The 16,575-nt window shown below is 42.5% G+C and overlaps 1 protein-coding gene across 1 annotated transcript in view; it reads left to right on the top strand.

The window, feature by feature from the left end:
- The window catches only part of LOC132573657 (lysosomal acid lipase/cholesteryl ester hydrolase-like), a 58,846-nt gene extending 42,616 nt beyond the window's left edge, over positions 1-16,230 (top strand). The window contains exons 8-9 of the mRNA XM_060241281.1: positions 11,240-11,305; positions 15,997-16,230. Of these exons, the coding sequence (XP_060097264.1) occupies positions 11,240-11,305; positions 15,997-16,230 (300 nt within the window). The remainder of the gene's footprint in view (positions 1-11,239; positions 11,306-15,996) is intronic.
- The last annotated feature ends 345 nt before the right edge of the window (positions 16,231-16,575 follow it).

The following is a 16,575-nucleotide window of genomic DNA, read 5'->3' on the forward strand; positions in this document are numbered from 1 at the left end:
GCAGGACTATATATAAACAAAGAGAAATCAAAATTTTTATGTAAAAATATGCAACCAAATAGACTTAAAGAATTGCAAATGGTGATGGGTTGTGAAGTTGCGACCAAAATTAAATATCTTGGAGTGGAAATAACTATGAAGAATATTGATTTGTTTAAAAATAATTATGAAAAATTATGGTGTAAGATGGATAAAGATTTGATGAAATGGAATAGACTCAACTTGTCCTTATTGGGCAGGATTGCTGCAATAAAGATGAATATTTTGCCAAGAATAATGTATTTGTTCCAAACTATCCCGATTGTGAAGGACACTAAACAATTTAACAAATGGCAAAGGAAAATTTCTGATTTTGTATGGGCTGGAAAGAAACCAAGGATTAAGATGAAGATTTTAATAGATGCCAAAGAGAGAGGTGGTTTTCAGCTCCCGGATTTAAGATTGTATCATGATGCGGTCTGTTTGACATGGATCAAAGATTGGATAATGCTGTTAGATAAAAAAACTTTATGGTTAGAAGCTCATGGGAATAAATTCGGCTGGCATGCATATCTGTGTTATGGGAAGAATAAGATGGACGGCTTTTTCTCTCACCATTATATCAGAAATAGTTTGTTAAACACTTGGATAAAATATAAGAAATATGGCGATGAGAGAAAGCTGCTTTGGATAGTGCCAGCGGAAGTAATAAAAATAACAGCTAAATCTGATGAAGAAAGAGCGATGTCATACAATCAACTGCTTAAGATCCAAGGAGACAAAATTGAATTAAAATCTGCGGAAGAGTTAAATAATAAATATGACTGGTTTCAGATGCAACAAATTAAAAGCTTGATGGAAAATGATATTAAAACGAATGGAATTAGACGCGAGCAAACAGAACTGGAAAGGGTCCTGCTTGGAGATAATGAAAAATTAATATTGAAAGTATATAAATTACTATTGAAATGGTTTACAGAAGAAGTAGTAGTAAAGTCTCAAATGGTAAAATGGGCAATTAATGTGAACAGAGAAATACAAATGGATACATGGGAGCACCTTTGGAAGAACTCGATGAAGATCTCAATTTGTCAGAGTATTAAGGAGAATTGTTTTAAGATGATGTATAGGTGGTACATGACTCCGAAAAAGCTGGCTAGGATGAGCAAAAAGATGTCGGATAGATGTTGGAAATGTAAAAAACATGAAGGTTCTTTCTTTCATATGTGGTGGACTTGTGAAAAAGCAAAGGAGTATTGGAATATGATACAACAAGAAATCTCCAAAATTTTGGGTTATGATTTCAAGAAAATTGCAGAGACTTTTTTGCTTGGATTACAATTAGAAAAATTTCCAAAGGAAGACAGGACTTTAATTTGGTACTTGCTCTCAGCTGCTAGGACATTGTATGCGCAGCTTTGGAAACAAGGAAAAATACCAGAGAAATGGGATTGGATTGTGAAAGTTGTATCATGGAGTGAAATGGACAAATTAACTAAAACTTTAAAAGACTATGACTTAGACTTATTCAAAAAGGAGTGGAAGAAATTCAAAGGATATATGGAGAAAGAGTGGAACATAAAAAGATATTGGACAATTTTTTAGTAGTAATTAAAAGTATTATTTTTTGATTGATTAGTGGTACCTTTAGAATTGAATTCAAATTTTTAACTTCGGGGAAGTCAATATTGGAGGGGGGGGTGAAATATCATATGGTTTAGTATAAGAAAAAGATAATTAAATATTGTAACCATGTGTTATTAATAAATTGTTAAAACACAAGAAAGGTTAAAACGCTTGGGGCTCTTTAGCTTGGAGAAATGTCGACTGCGGGGTGACATGATAGAGGTTTACAAGATAATGCATGGGATGGAGAAAGTAGAGCAAGAAATATTTTTCTCCCTTTCTCACAATACAAGAACTTGTGGGCATTCGATGAAATTGCTGAGCAGTCAGGTTAAAACAGATAAAAGGAAGTACTTCTTCACCCAAAGGGTGATTAACATGTGGAATTCACTGCCATAGGAGGTGGTGGCGGCTACAAGCATAGACAGCTTCAACAGGGGGTTAGATAAAAATATGGAGCAGAGGTCCATCAGTGGCTATTAGCCACAGTGTGTATATATGTGTATATGTGTGTGTATATATATATATACACACACAGAGTGTTGGACTGGATGGGCCACTGGCCTGATCCAACATGGCTTATCTTATGTTCTTAAAGCCCACAATAACTATAAGCATTCTTTGTAACACACTCTGATTTAAAGTCCTCTTGTTTAAGGTTTCTTATATATATGAATAACCCTGTCATACAGTTGAAATTAAACAGTCCTCCACAGTGATAAGGTCCCAGTATTTCGATCATCCATTCCAACACAATCAAGGTGGGTGTATCCATCCAGAGCAAGTAGCAATAGTCCAGTCTTTTTAAATGAGCAAAATAGTTTTAGTGTCAGGTCATCCAGGCTTACATCAATTAAAGAGCAAAATGATTCCCGTGCCAGAAGATAACTGCAGTGCCAGGAACATTTTTGGCATCAATGGCCTCCTTCAGCTGGATATTTCAACAGTTATTTCATAGATGTAGCCATCTGCTACAAAACAATACAAACCAATGAAAAATCCACTTAAGGCATTGTAACAAATAACATTTTTTTTCAGACCCTCACAATGTACTTACATTTTCATACTTCTTCAAGTTTGACTTGCACAAGTTCACCACACCAATTAAACAACCATATGCAAGGCTGGCCATACTGCTATAAATCAGAACTTGCTGTAAATTACATGCAGCTGTCACAATTATAAGACCCTTAAAACTTAACTACAGTAAGCCCCTTAAGGACACTCATAAATAACCAGGTAAATCAAATTCATGATTTAGTCCATCAGGTTCTAAAGTTTTTAGGCAGAAAATCCAATAACACTCTTTTTAAAAGTTCTTTCTGTGTATCTGTAGCACTAAATAGGTGTTGATGGATATTTTCAATCACAGCAAAACTAAAATCATTGTACATATGGCCAGCCTGTCCAAAATGATTCACCAATGGTACATCAGTGATATGCCTCTTCAAATGAGACATATGCTCACCAATTCTAGTCCTCACTGGGCAGGAAGCTGACCCCACATAAATCCTGGGACACCCAAAAATATTAAATAAATAACACCAGAAGTGGCACAGTTTGAGTAGTGGGTGAGTTGTTTTGTGAAATGTGGAAAGACTAGTTGTTTGGTGTTCATAGAGTGAGCACAAGTGGCATATGTGCCAAAGGCAAAATGTCCACTTGTGCTCAGTATCCTTTTAAGGAGCGGAAGTAATATATCAGATCTAATCACAAGGCCTCTAATAGTTTTAGTCTTCCTCAGACCCAGGAAAGGCATATTAGCACACCCGGGGATGTGTTACTAGATGCCAGTGCTTATGTATAATTTTACAAATGGCATCTGATTTGTTAGAAAACTCCAAGGCCCAGGAAATATTAGTAGATCTATGTGAGGGTTCTTTCTCATTTATTAAGAGTTCCACACATGATTTAACCATGGCTTCATGTCTTGCTCTGTTTAAAACCTCATTTGGATAGCCTCTCTTTCTGAAGGACATTGTTAAATCATCCATATCCTTTTTGAAGTCAACTTCTAAGAAAGAATTCCTTTTAACACATAAAAATTGTCCAAAAGGAATATTCTCATGAAGGTGTCTAGAGTGATGTGACGTAAATGAAGGTAAGTAGCCTTATCAGTGGGCTTCCTAAAGTTTTTAACAGCCAGGGAATTATTTTGCGATCTAAAAACAACAGTATCCAAAAAAGAAATACTATTCCTATCATAGAACAAAGCAAGAATCAAGTAGCACCTTTAATGTAAGTAACACCTTTAATGTGTGCTCTAAGCACACTTCATCAGACGATTACATTCTGAATAAAACTTTGTTGGTCTTAAAGGTGATACTTGACTCCCTCTTTGTTCTACTGCTTCAGACCAATACGGCTGCCCATCTGGATCTATCCCTATCATAATGACAAGCAAACTGGATAGATGGATGTATTGTATTCAACCAATGTGTGATGTCCTTGAAAGTATGTGCATATACCATTATCAGGTCTGATACTGATGAGTCTAGTCCTATGGGAAGTGAGGAGAGACTAAGGGTGTTTTTACAATCAGTTTGATCCAGAATTTTAGAGTCTTCAAATTGCCTGCCACCGTTCTGATTTAATTATTTTCCTTCTACATTTGTGGATTTGCTGTGCTCATTTTACGTAGCCAAACTTCTATATTTCCTGGTGAAAGCGTTTCTATGGGGGGGGGGTGTCTCTGATCAGAGGGCAGACGGAATACCGGTGCTTAGTTAAATTTATATGATTGCCTGGAAATGGTGTCAACACTGCAAAAACAATACACATTTAAAGTACAAGATGAGGCAAGCAATGATATGTAAAAATTTCAAGTGCTGTCAGTTCTCATGCAAATTACTGCACCTTGTGTCTTTTGGAGGAGTCTTTTAAAACGCATGAAAACTTCTACAATACAAGTTTAAAACGCTTGTAGAGAAATGACCAGATCAAAATTAGTTTTGAGAAAAATGTTGCAGTAGCAGCACCAGAACTCATCTCACCTAAACAAATGTAGATGCTTCAGGCAGCAATGATGCAAAACAGTTGTGAGAACATTAGGTAATGTAAAAGGTGAGTTTCCAATGCGGTGATAGAGAATCACAAACTGTCAGTGTAAAAACACCGTAAATCAAAGACCTTTTTTGGAACAAGATTCAAAGAGACATGCCAGGGAAAATTTTTGTCAACATCCCGGCACTCCCAAGAGAAGGAGAACTTAGTTGTTCATTTGTCTAGCCATGTTGTCACTGAGAACCAGCTGTTGAATTTGGGCTTGGGGGTTGTCCCTAACTCCAATTATAATCCCTTTCGAACAGGCATAGACATTTATAAACTGATTAGAACCTTAGAACTTAAAAAAAATGGTGAATCAGTTATGGACACAAGAAATAAGTTTAAGGTACATTCAACTTTTGTCCCTGCCATTATTGATCCATCCATTACAATTTTTGAACAAATAGTGTTAAGAGATATTGAAAAACTGGAAGTGAAACATTGAAAAACTAGATCTAATTTTTCTAAACAAGATTATCACGATTTACATAATTTAGCACAAGATCCTTCCATTGCTATTAAAGAGAACTCTGAGTAAATTTTCCCAGTAAGATCACAAAAGTGTGAGATTGCAAACTGTTTATTTTGGCTGGTTGTGTGTATGTGTGTGTGTGTGTATGTGTGAGAGAGAGAGGGGGGGACGGGGGAGATGTGCAGCTGCTGGGAGATGAGGAAATTTATTCAGGGGAATTGTACTGCTGTATTGTTATTTATTTATTTTCAGGAATGTGAAAGTCTCCTGGCTCCACCCTGAAGTCCTCAGATATTTTCTAACTTAGAACTGGCAACCCTAGCACATTGCACAGGAATTTGTAGAAAACTCTACCAAAATACTAACATGTCCCCATGCAATGTGCCCAGCATGATTATATTACTTCAGGGTGATGTTATCACACCCACTTGCTTTGCGCATGTGAGGAAAGTCTTCCCACTGGCTGCCAGGTAGGACCTGGCAACTAGGGATGTGCAAAAAAAAAAAAAAATCGGATTTACACGGATTCGGAAGTATACGGGGGGGGGGGGGAATTCGGAATCCCCGTATACTCCTGAATACCGTATTCGGAATGGCTGCATATACGGTAGATGCGCGTCTATTACCGAATATATGGCCCTATTATACCCTATGGGCCATTGAAATCAATGGCAAATAGGGTATATTTGAAGCCGCATGGAGGGGAGGTGGTTTGAGAGAGAGCCCCCAAATTTGCAGGGGACCTGCAGGGGACTCTCCCCTCCAACCCCCCCAAGTCCCAAAAAGATTGGGCCAAGGGATCCCATTCCAGGGACACCCAAAGAGGGTGCCCCTATTCCATCATTATACCCTATGGGCCATTGAAATCAATGGCAACATAGGACATAATTAGAGGCTACTGGGGGCAGGGGGTTTGAGGGAGAGCCCCCAAATTTGCAGGGGACCTGCAGGGGACTCTCCCCTCCAACCCCCCCAAGTCCCAAAAAGATTGGGCCAGGGGGTCCCTGTCTTTGGGCTCCCCAAAAGGCCCATTGCCAGCAATGATGGGGAAAGCCCAATTAGCCACTTCCTCACTGTAATTGTCGTGGGAAAAGTGGCTCTGGGGAGCAGGGGGTTTTGAGGAGAGCCCCCCAAACTGCTGTGCAGCTTCAGGGCACTGTCCCACACAAAACTCACAAGGCCAAAAAAAAATTGGACCAGGGGGTCCAATTCCTGGGGCACCCAAAGACAAACCTAACTTCACATCAGAGAATCTCTATAGGACCCAAATGCACTACATCCCTCTATCTACTCTATGAACCCTGCAGGCCTGGAAGCAATATAAACCCAGTTGCCAACGTCACTGCCACACAAAACACAATCTGCTCAAGGTCTTCTCTGCAGACTTGGCTGCAGCAAACCCAGATGCCAGCTCTCCAGCCCTGCCCCAAACAACACAGGGAGAGCTGGCCAACCACAACAAGCCTGCTGGTTCTGGGTCTCTCACCCAGGTGCCAGCTTCCCTGCCACAGAACACACAATCTACAGATGCCAGCTCTCCAGCCCTGCCCCAAACAACATGGGGAGAGCTGGCCAACCACAACAAGCCTGCTGGTTCTGGGTCTCTCACCCAGGTGCCAGCTTCCCTGCCACAGAACACACAATCTACAGATGCCAGCTCTCCAGCCCTGCCCCAAACAACACGGGGAGAGCTGGCCAACCACAACAAGCCTGCTGGTTCTGGGTCTCTCACCCAGGTGCCAGCTTCCCTGCCACAGAACACACAATCTACTCTATAAAAACAAGAAAGTGACCCAGCCCACACACACCCTCGCCAACCCCCACACCAACCAGAGGTAATTTAAAAAAACCTAAACAAAACCAGCAGAATCACAAAAGGCCAAGTGTTAAAAAAGTGGCCTTTTCACCAACAAGAAAGCTCAGGCCAAAGAAGTCAACAACACCCCCACCCCCAAACCAAGAAAAGGGACAACAGGAGAAAAGACCAAGCAACTCAAGTGTTAAAAAATAGCCTTTTCACCAATAAGAAAGCTCAGGCCAAATCAGTCAACAGCACCCCCCCCCCTAAAACCAGAACCAAGAAAAGGGGGACAAAAGTGGCCTTTTAAACAATGGAAATTAGGCCAAAGAGCACCCCCCAAGAACCCGAAGAGAAGAGTAACAGCAGCAGCACAACACAGCAGCAACAAATCAAACACTGAATACTTTTAAAACAGTAAAAAAATTAACTTTTAATAATACAGGAACTTTGCCAACCCCTCCCCCCAAAAAAACCCCTTCACCCTAACCCCAAGAAATCCAAGCCACCCAAATCAGGAGAAGTAAAAGGACACTGCACTTTTAAAAGTCCTCTCACTAAATTAAGATATGGGCAAATTGGCAACCCCCCCACACCCCAGGCCCCCTCCTCAAGCAGAAACCCCTAACCCCAAAGTAAAGGGACTCTAAGTCTTAAAAAGTCCTTTTACCAACAATAAATAAAAACAAGAACCCCAATATGTCTTACCTTGTCTACTCTAGTCCAGAGTCTGGTAAGGCTGAGTGAGAGAGCAGCAGGCAGCAGCTGAAGCCAAGGGCCAGCCAGCAGCAGCACAATCTCTCACACACAGCAGCAATGGAGTCCAGCCAGGAAGGAAGACTCCTTAAAAAGCCCTGCAAAGCATGCATTTGCAATGCATTTTGCAAATGCATGCTTTGGATTGGCTGCTGGGGCTCCTCTTCCCCCCCCCCCTCCCTGATCCCAGGGAGGCTATGGGAGAGGCGGGAAGAGGCTACTAAAGGCGGGAAAGTAGGCAAGCAGCTCCCCTGAGGGTGCAGAAGCTACTTTCCCGCCTTTTCCATTGACAGCCATATACTTCCGAATAGCTATTCAGCAGTATACGGCGAGCCGTATTCGGCTGCCGCATAATAGGCGGCAATGGGAATCGGCTACAGCTGATTCCGTATACAGCCGAATCAGTGTTGATTCGGCTGTATATACGGTTCGGCCGAACCAAATGCACATCCCTACTGGCAACCCTACTCATAATGACCTCCAATAAAGCTGCACTATCAGGCAATCCCTATTAGTTTATGCAGGGTCTTTCCAGATGTGTCTTCTTCTTCATCTGTAATTTTCAGCTATATCTGCATAAGATTGCCCAATAAATATTACTTTCACTATCTGGGCATTTTCTTCTGCCTCAGGGACTGCTTCTTATTCCCTTTAAGAGTGCAGTCCTGTAGTCCTGATGTGCCTGAATGCCCACTTGGAAAGTATGTTCTTGATTGCAGTTCACAAGGGGAACATCCACAGGTCCCCCATTATTGTCTCGTATTGCTCCTTATAATCAAGAGCACAGGTCTTCTTCAGGACCACCCTCTTTTCCTCTGGACTGAGGAGGTTTGACAATATCATGGCTTGCACCCTCCCTTTTCATCTTTTTCACTTCACCCTCCTTCTTGCCCTGCCCACAAGACAACAACACAGCCTGAGTGGGTTTATGACTAAATTAGTGATGCCATGTAGAGATTGTGTATTAATATAGGACTGATTGATTTATTAATTTTAATAATAAATAATTTTAATAATGTTCTGTTATGTTTGACTTGGCTTGGAGAAGTATTTTAAAGATACAAATGTTTTCTTCAAGCCAGCAGATAGGGTGGTGGGAGCTTTGAGAGCCACACAGTATTTGTGAAAGAGCCACATGTAGCTCCCGAGACACAATTTTGCCACCCCTGGTCTAGGTGGTGCAATATTCCCAAAAACACTGCAATGAATTTCATAGGGGAACAACTTCTATAATTCATTTATCTACATTTTTAGTTGGCGTGTTGCAATTTCAAATGTACAGTTCTGCATTTCACAATTACAAACAGATCTGTACCCTACCACAATGAACATGAAAATACTGCAAGCCAGGGGATGGAGTAGAGAAGACAACTTTAGGACCATACATGAGGTATCAGAAGTTCTTATTTTATCAGGAATGGCTAGAAATGTTACAGTTGGCTTGTTAGATTTCATAAAACATTCCCAGATTTCACAAACTTTTATTGAATGATATGGACCAAGAATGCATCCTAGAAAAGAACAAGACCCCCACTAACTATATGAGGCACAAGAAGGCTTTGTATTATCAAAATTTCAAAAACAGTCCCTGAGACAGCAGTGAACATAACCAAGTGGTAGTGGAATCAGCTGGAAGACATGTGGTTAAATACAATAATCCCCACCTGTGAGGAAAGATCTATGTTCAGGGTTTTTGAACTTTAATTATTAAAGGCCCCAGATTAGATCTTTCCAAAGACTAGGATTATAGCTAAAACAACAATTAAAAATTACCACTTTATCTTATTTAAAAAATGTTTGTACTGTTTTAGATAAAATAGGGGTAAAGAAAAAAAAAAGGGACAGAGAAATGAGAATTTGATTTTAAAAAAAGATTTAACGTATACATAACAAGGATGATCAATAATGCAACAGGCAAAAAGTATTTAAAATACACATTTCTGATGTTGAATTTATTTATAATATTCAAAAATAATTTCCCTCTCAATCCCAATTGAAATTATTGGTATATAAGCAGATATTTAATAATTTTTATATACTATATGAACTAATCATTACGGTCCAGAAGTTGTTTCACATTAACATTAGCTATCAAATATTGAATATTTAAACTAATTTTTACATTGTTTTGGAATATTGTTTTGGAAACTTAATAATATAGTTATAATCAAACAATAATAAAAAGGCAGACAATATGTTCTAAAACATTTGCAATATATAGATCTATATATGTATCAAAGACTGATCTTAAATAAAACATTATTTCAGAAAATATTTTTAATAGTATGCTAAATATACCAACAGCCTTAAAGATAATGAGGAATGAAAAATTGCATTTCAATAAATTCAGTACAGATCCCCCTACCCCCCACCCCATAGTTGGTATGTGATTTTGGAGTCTTCTGTTTCCCCCTGTTGGCAGATTCCAGGTATTTTATGGAGGGAGAGGATAGGAGAGATTCCTCCACTGTAGTGAGAGGTAGATCTCAATGTATTTTGTGGGGGTAGTTTTTTTAAAAAAAATAAACTTGGATATAATGCTGTCCTTTTCTGCCCTGATCCTTTGTTCATTTGATTGTGTAATTGTTTTAATGGGTTTTATCGTTAAAGTCTACTTTATATCCCAGAATACGCCAAAAAAAATGTTTTGTTCTTTTGTATGGAGTGATATGTATATGATTTTGCTCTGTTCCCTTCCTCTTCCCCCTTAGTTTGTATGTGAACCTGGATCTTTCCCCCCTTTCTTGTTGGTAGATCCCAGGTGCTTCAGGGAAAGAGTGAGTAGTAGAGGTTCTCCCTTGTGGTATAGAGTGGATTCCAAAACATTTCTTAGGGGGAACTTTCTGATCAAACTTGAGATGTAATGTTAACACTCCCTCCCTTGATTCTTTGTTGACATTGACCTTGACTGTAAAAGTTTTCATTTTTCTGAATTTTACTGTTAAAATTTACTCCACAGCCTAGACTACTCTGACTTCTCCTTATCTATAACTTCAGTACAGATCAAAGCAAATAAAAATTCATATCATTTTCCATCTTTACGTATAGTAGTTTCCCAATTTTTTTTTTAAATTGATTGCTCTTTTGTTTATGCAATTCATTAATCTGACAGTTAGTGCATATTCTGCCATTTTGTCTTTCCAGTTTTCACTAGTAGGGTATTCTTCCACTTTCCATTTAGTTGTCCACATTATTCTATTCAATATTTTATCTTGAGGTTTCAGAGATATTACAGGGATTTTTTTTTTGTATTTGTAATTGCTATTTCATGAATATTACATAGGGATGTTAGCCTTCATGTGGGGCCTGGAGAACTCCCAGAATTACAACTGATATCCAGCCTACAGAGATAGTTCCATGGAGAAAATTTCCGCTTTGGATGGTACTCTTTGTAGCATTATACCTTATTCAGGTCACTCCCCTCCTCTTCCCTTGCCCTCCCGAGGCTCACCCCCAGATCCCCTGGAATTTCCTAACCTTAAGTTGGCAACCCTAACTATCAGTCTTACAAAATTTTGAGAATTTACCAGGTTTCACACTACATCTCTTTCTTTTCCTTTTAGATGGTTCAATCAGGAGAATTTAAATATTTTGACTATGGCAGTAAGAACAAAGCTGTATACAATATGGTAAGCAAAAGGTGGTAGTGATGAGGACTTTGAAAAAAACTATGTGTGAATTGTGTTATAAGCGGTTTGACTTGCTGTTTAAAAATGTAGTATGGGCACTGGACTTTTGGTTTCTTATACAATTTCTTGGGAACAATGAATGACTGAGAGGACATCACAGAAACAAATTATCTGGAAAGAAGTTCTCAGGAATAAAATGCAGCAATCTCTCTCTCCCCTCACACAAATAAAGTCTGAGTTCTTTTGGGGATATGCAGGGCCGGCCCTGCCACTAGGCAAATTAGGCATTTGCCTAGGGCATGGTCTTACATTTGTATCTCTCTCACAATGCGAAGCAGGCACAGCAGGCCTGTAGTTACGAGGAGGCCTGTGGGGGCACAGCCCCCTGACTTCTGGGTGAGGCCCCCTGACTTTGGGCCCCCATTAGCTCCTTCCCACTGCCCTCCCTTCCCTGTCACCCAAATCCTGCGCGGGGTGGGCGGCAGAAGCATCCCTCAGCCTCTGGCTGCCAGTTAAAGGGCCCACCAATCAGCTGATCGTCAGGCCCTTTAAATGGTGTGGAAGGCCAGGGCTGCTTCTGCTGCAGGCCGGCCGATCTCTCACACTATTTGAGTGGTGGGAAAGGAGGGTAGCGTCACCGAGCCAGAAGACAAGGAGCAGTGGCAGCGTCCCCCAGAAGAGTCACCCGAGGCCTGCACTTCACCCTGGAATGGTCATCAGGCGTGGGGAGGCAAGGCACATCCAGTCGCATGGCTGCCTGGGCTGGAGTCACGTCTGTGGCCACTATGCACTGTGCTGCCACCTAAAGGGACACCTCCGTGCTTACTGCTGGCCAGCCAGTGCCAGGCAGCTGAAGCCAGCTCCACCGGAGTGGGGTGGGGCAGATCACAGGGGAAGCAGTTTCTTTGCCTGCTGCCAGGCTGGATGCAGTCACCTTCCCCAGTGGACTTGACATGGACTTTTGAGAGAAAGTAAAGGTGCCAAGATTGAAAGGCTGGTGTTTGTTGGGTCCCTTCCCCCTGCGCACCCCCAGGCCCCTCCTCCTCCCCGCTGGCACAAGGCAGGCTCTGGCTTTTGCATCCCTCTGCCAGAATACCAGACAGACTTTCTTGCTCTTTTTCCCAGCCCCTGCTCCCTGGGCTAGATAGAACACAAGGAGAGGGGGCTTTGCAAACCCCGAAGGGGTCAAACTCACCTTCCCCTCCCCGCCTGTGTGACTCTCCAGTCCCCAGGGACTCCTCCTAGTCCTCCCGGCTGGGTGGCTGGCACTTCGGAGCTTTCCTTCCAACCTCCCGGCACCCTGCTTCCTGGGAGCACCCCCCTCACTTCCACCTCGCAGGCTGGCTCAGGCTCTGTCCAGCCCCCAGCCCGCCCCCTTCAGCCTCCCCCCTCAGCGCATGTGAGCAGGGGTTGTGGGGGGGATGCACTTCAGCCCCAATGCCAGACACACTCACACACACTCTTTCTCTTTCTCTCAAGGTGGGATTTCCGGATCCCCTGGAATTACAGTTTATCTCCAAACTACAGCAACTTGTTTGATGTCTTTTTAAAAAAATGCTATTTAGCTGCTAAAATTATCAGTCTTCAACTCTTCTATGTTCTTATGTCAATTAAAGGGCCTGACAATCAACTGATCAACAGGCTCTTTAACTGGCTGACCAGGGGCTGCTTCTGCCGTCCACCCTGTAGGTGATGGGGAAGGGGTGACAGGGAAGGGGAGGGCAACAGCGACGAGAGTCTTCTCTTCCCTCCTTACCACTCTCATCCCTGCTGCCCTCCCTTCCCTGTCATTCAAATAGTGTGCGGAGCCCTTTAACTCGCAGGGGGAGGCTGGGGGCTGCTTTTGCTGCCAGCTCCACACACTGTTTGAGTGGCGCTCTCATCGTTGCTGCCCTCCCTTTCCCATCATCCAAACTGCACATGGGGCAGGCGGCAGAAGCAGCCTCTGATTGATGTGAAGGAAGTGGGAGAGAAGTCTATGGGGTGTGGCTGCTGAGTGCCCTCCAAAAAATTTAGAGGCCCCCCCAACCTTCCATATCCTGGCTACAGCCCTGAGCCACAGAGCTCTCCACATGCTTGTGTGTGTGTGTGAGAGAGAGAGAGAGAGAGAGCAAGGGAGGGGGGGAGGGAATGAGGCAGGAAACAGGAAGCAGGAAATAAATAAACTAGGGAGCTGTGGAGGGGGGAAATAAGGTAAGGTTCTCTCTTGGTTGGGACAAGGCTGATGGAAGTGAAGTTGGCTGGCCAAGGCTGCTTCTGTGGATCAGGTACCCACTCTGCATGTCCCACTGGTGGGCTCAGGGATGGCCAGCGTATGCACCCACATGACTTTAAACCAGCTTCCCACCTTGTCCTCATGCCTTGCTTATGCACTCTTTGGAGTCATTTGTCTGGATGCCCTGGGAAATAAGATGCTGCACCAAATTGACCTTTGATTCTGATCTAAAAGAGTTTTTACTAGGTGCTTTGATTCATTTTTTAAAAACTTAAGTAAGCATGCTTTGGATTACAGCTTTAAATAACAAAATTCTGCCCATTTATCAAAGTTTTATGTTCTGATCAAGAGCATTTAATTGATCTATTTGGATTTTTCTTTCATTCTTTATCCAAGCAGGGCAAAATAATTACCCTTTGCCAGCTCCTGGTGTGTGGCCCAGAAATCTGGTGTGTGGCCATTTAAGGAGAACAGTTTTGACAATTGTCTTCAACACAGAGGCCAGGAGAGTCAGGAAAGTCACCCACAGCATCAGAGAGCCCTTCAGAAATGTCACTGTTTTGTTGATTGTTTTTGAAAGGCGGTACTACTAGGCTGATTACAGACTGGCACTTTGAGTCAACTCAGAGACGATTCTGAAGTCAACCAAAAAAACCCCTCCAGGTGGTAATATCTGCCACCCACCCCTGTCCTGTACTCACTCCATCCTCTGAGCCAATCCACCCAGCTCAAAAAGGCACCACTTCAAAAGTGGTGCCTTTTTGCTCTGGCACCTCTGAGGTGCCTCCCAGCCATCTAAGACATCAGGAAGTGCCTGGAGAGCACCCGGGGAGCCACGGCCGGGATGTGCGAGCTATCCTGATGCTCCTTGGGTGCCCATGGCCCGCCCCTTTCCCCAAGCGCTGTCTGGAAGCTCCGGGGCACTCTATTTCTGGCCAGTTCTTTTTTGGGCAGCTGCAAGTCGCTCCAAACCGGCCGTCTGGTTTCAGCCCTAGTGTATATACACAGTGAGCAAATGCCTTCTGCTTCTCTTTGCACACATGGACACATCAGGGCAACATAACTCAGCAGGAGAGAGAAGTCCTTTTTAGCCCAAGCAGGTTCAGATGCTCTTTGCCTTGTCACAGAGTCTTCCAGTGATGGTATATGAGCTGCAGCCCTTGGGTTTCTGGGGCGGGGGGGCACGGAGTGCCAATTTCCAAGAAAAGATGTCCCACATCCAAGAGATTTTCAGATGCTAGAAGATGAACTGTTCTGTTGCTCACCCTCTCCTCAAATATAACACTACACAGGTTATGGGTTAAACTAGGAATTTTATTTACACAGAACACTGCACTATTACATACATCTTAAAGCACGGATTGCATTGAGCTTGCAAAGCAAGCTTCCTAACAGGGCAAACCGACCCTGGTTCATAGTTAGCTCCATACACTTCCAGACCCTACCGATCACGGGCTGCATGCCAGCGCATAGAGAGGATGGGAGAACATACCCATGACTGTGAAGCCTTAAGGCTGGTCATATGCTTCCCCCAACCTGAAGAGGCCCCCTAGACTGCCCCCTGGACAGCCCCCTGGACTGCACAGCCTCTAGGTAGCTCAGTTGAGACCCCCCATTCCTGATATCTCAAGGTGCTTGCCAACCTGAGATATCCTTCAACCTGTGCTTTTCCCACCATCTCAGTTAGGGCCTAACTAGTGATACCAAGCCTATTTATGCCTCATCCCCTCTGACCATGTGGAGCAGGTGAAAAAAGCCCCCCCCCCCGGCCAGTGCAAGTGAGGCCCAAAAAATCCCTGTTCAGTCCTATAATCAGTGACTAACTAATCCCACATGGTCTTAACAAGAGGGTGGGTGGGTGGGTTGGGAAGTTGCACTGGATTGTGCCAATGATCAAAGGAGGTCAGGGGAGGCAGCCACTGCCAGACATGACCAGCCTGATATAGCCATGCACCCCTGGAATGTGATACAGCATATGGCCACCTTCCTTCACTCTGACTGAGCCTACACTGCAAGAGCTAGGTAGAATATTACCCTCCTGCTCCCTGTCTATCAGCTAACCTCTGTAGCTCTTCTTGTCTGTTTGAAATTATCTGACTGGAAAGTAAATAGTTAAAATCATATTTCAATAATAAAATCCACTTATTTAATCAGGGGTTTCAGTGGTTTATCTCGGTATAAATTGACAGGCTTCCCACCTAACTCACCTCTGCAACGGCCTATCATTCTGAGCTATGACAATAATAATCCCCCAATAAAACTGTCTGAGGCCAGCCATCCCGTGATTGGCAAACTCTTCCTCACTGAGCCTGTATCCCTTCTCTCGTGATTCCATCTATAGGCCTTCCCCACCCTTGTGATTCCATCTGTTGCTTAATGGCCACCACCATTCTTTTGTTTTTTTCTCCAGGAAAAAAAATATAATGAATTGATCAGAAGTGCTCATTTAAATTTTTTAATTTTTTTTCATCAACAGACCACTCCTCCATTTTATAAAGTGGAAGATGTGACTGTGCCAACAGCTGTGTGGAGTGGCGAAAATGATGTTATTGCAAATTCAGAAGATGTTAAACTGCTGATCCCTCAAATCACGTCCTTAGTTTTCCATAAGAAAATTCCCGGTTGGCAACATGCAGATTTTGTTATAGGCCTTGATGCTACATACAAGCTATATCCAGATATGTTGGGGTTGATGGAGAAGTACAAATAAAGCCTTACTTAATATGAAGTATTAACTGCATATATGTGGAAATGCATAAAACATTTCCTTAAGTGTAGAGTAGCTATAGAGTTTTGATCCATTTTGATCCATTCTGTAAGTTATTTATATTTTTAGTCCTTATTGCTCAGTACAGTTGGTTGAAGCAGAACTATGGATAGAAGACCAAGGCCTATGAAGAAAGGCAGAAGGAGCTAGGTGGGTTTAGCCCGGAGAGGAGACGACTGAGAGGTGATATGATCACACTATCTTCAAGTACTTGAAGGGCAGTCATATAAAGGATAGTGTGGAGTTATTTTGCAAAAGGTATTTATTGATGGTGATTTCTATGTTCAG

Source organism: Heteronotia binoei, chromosome 6 (genome assembly GCF_032191835.1).
Source record: "Heteronotia binoei isolate CCM8104 ecotype False Entrance Well chromosome 6, APGP_CSIRO_Hbin_v1, whole genome shotgun sequence".
Classification (NCBI taxonomy): domain Eukaryota; kingdom Metazoa; phylum Chordata; class Lepidosauria; order Squamata; family Gekkonidae; genus Heteronotia; species Heteronotia binoei.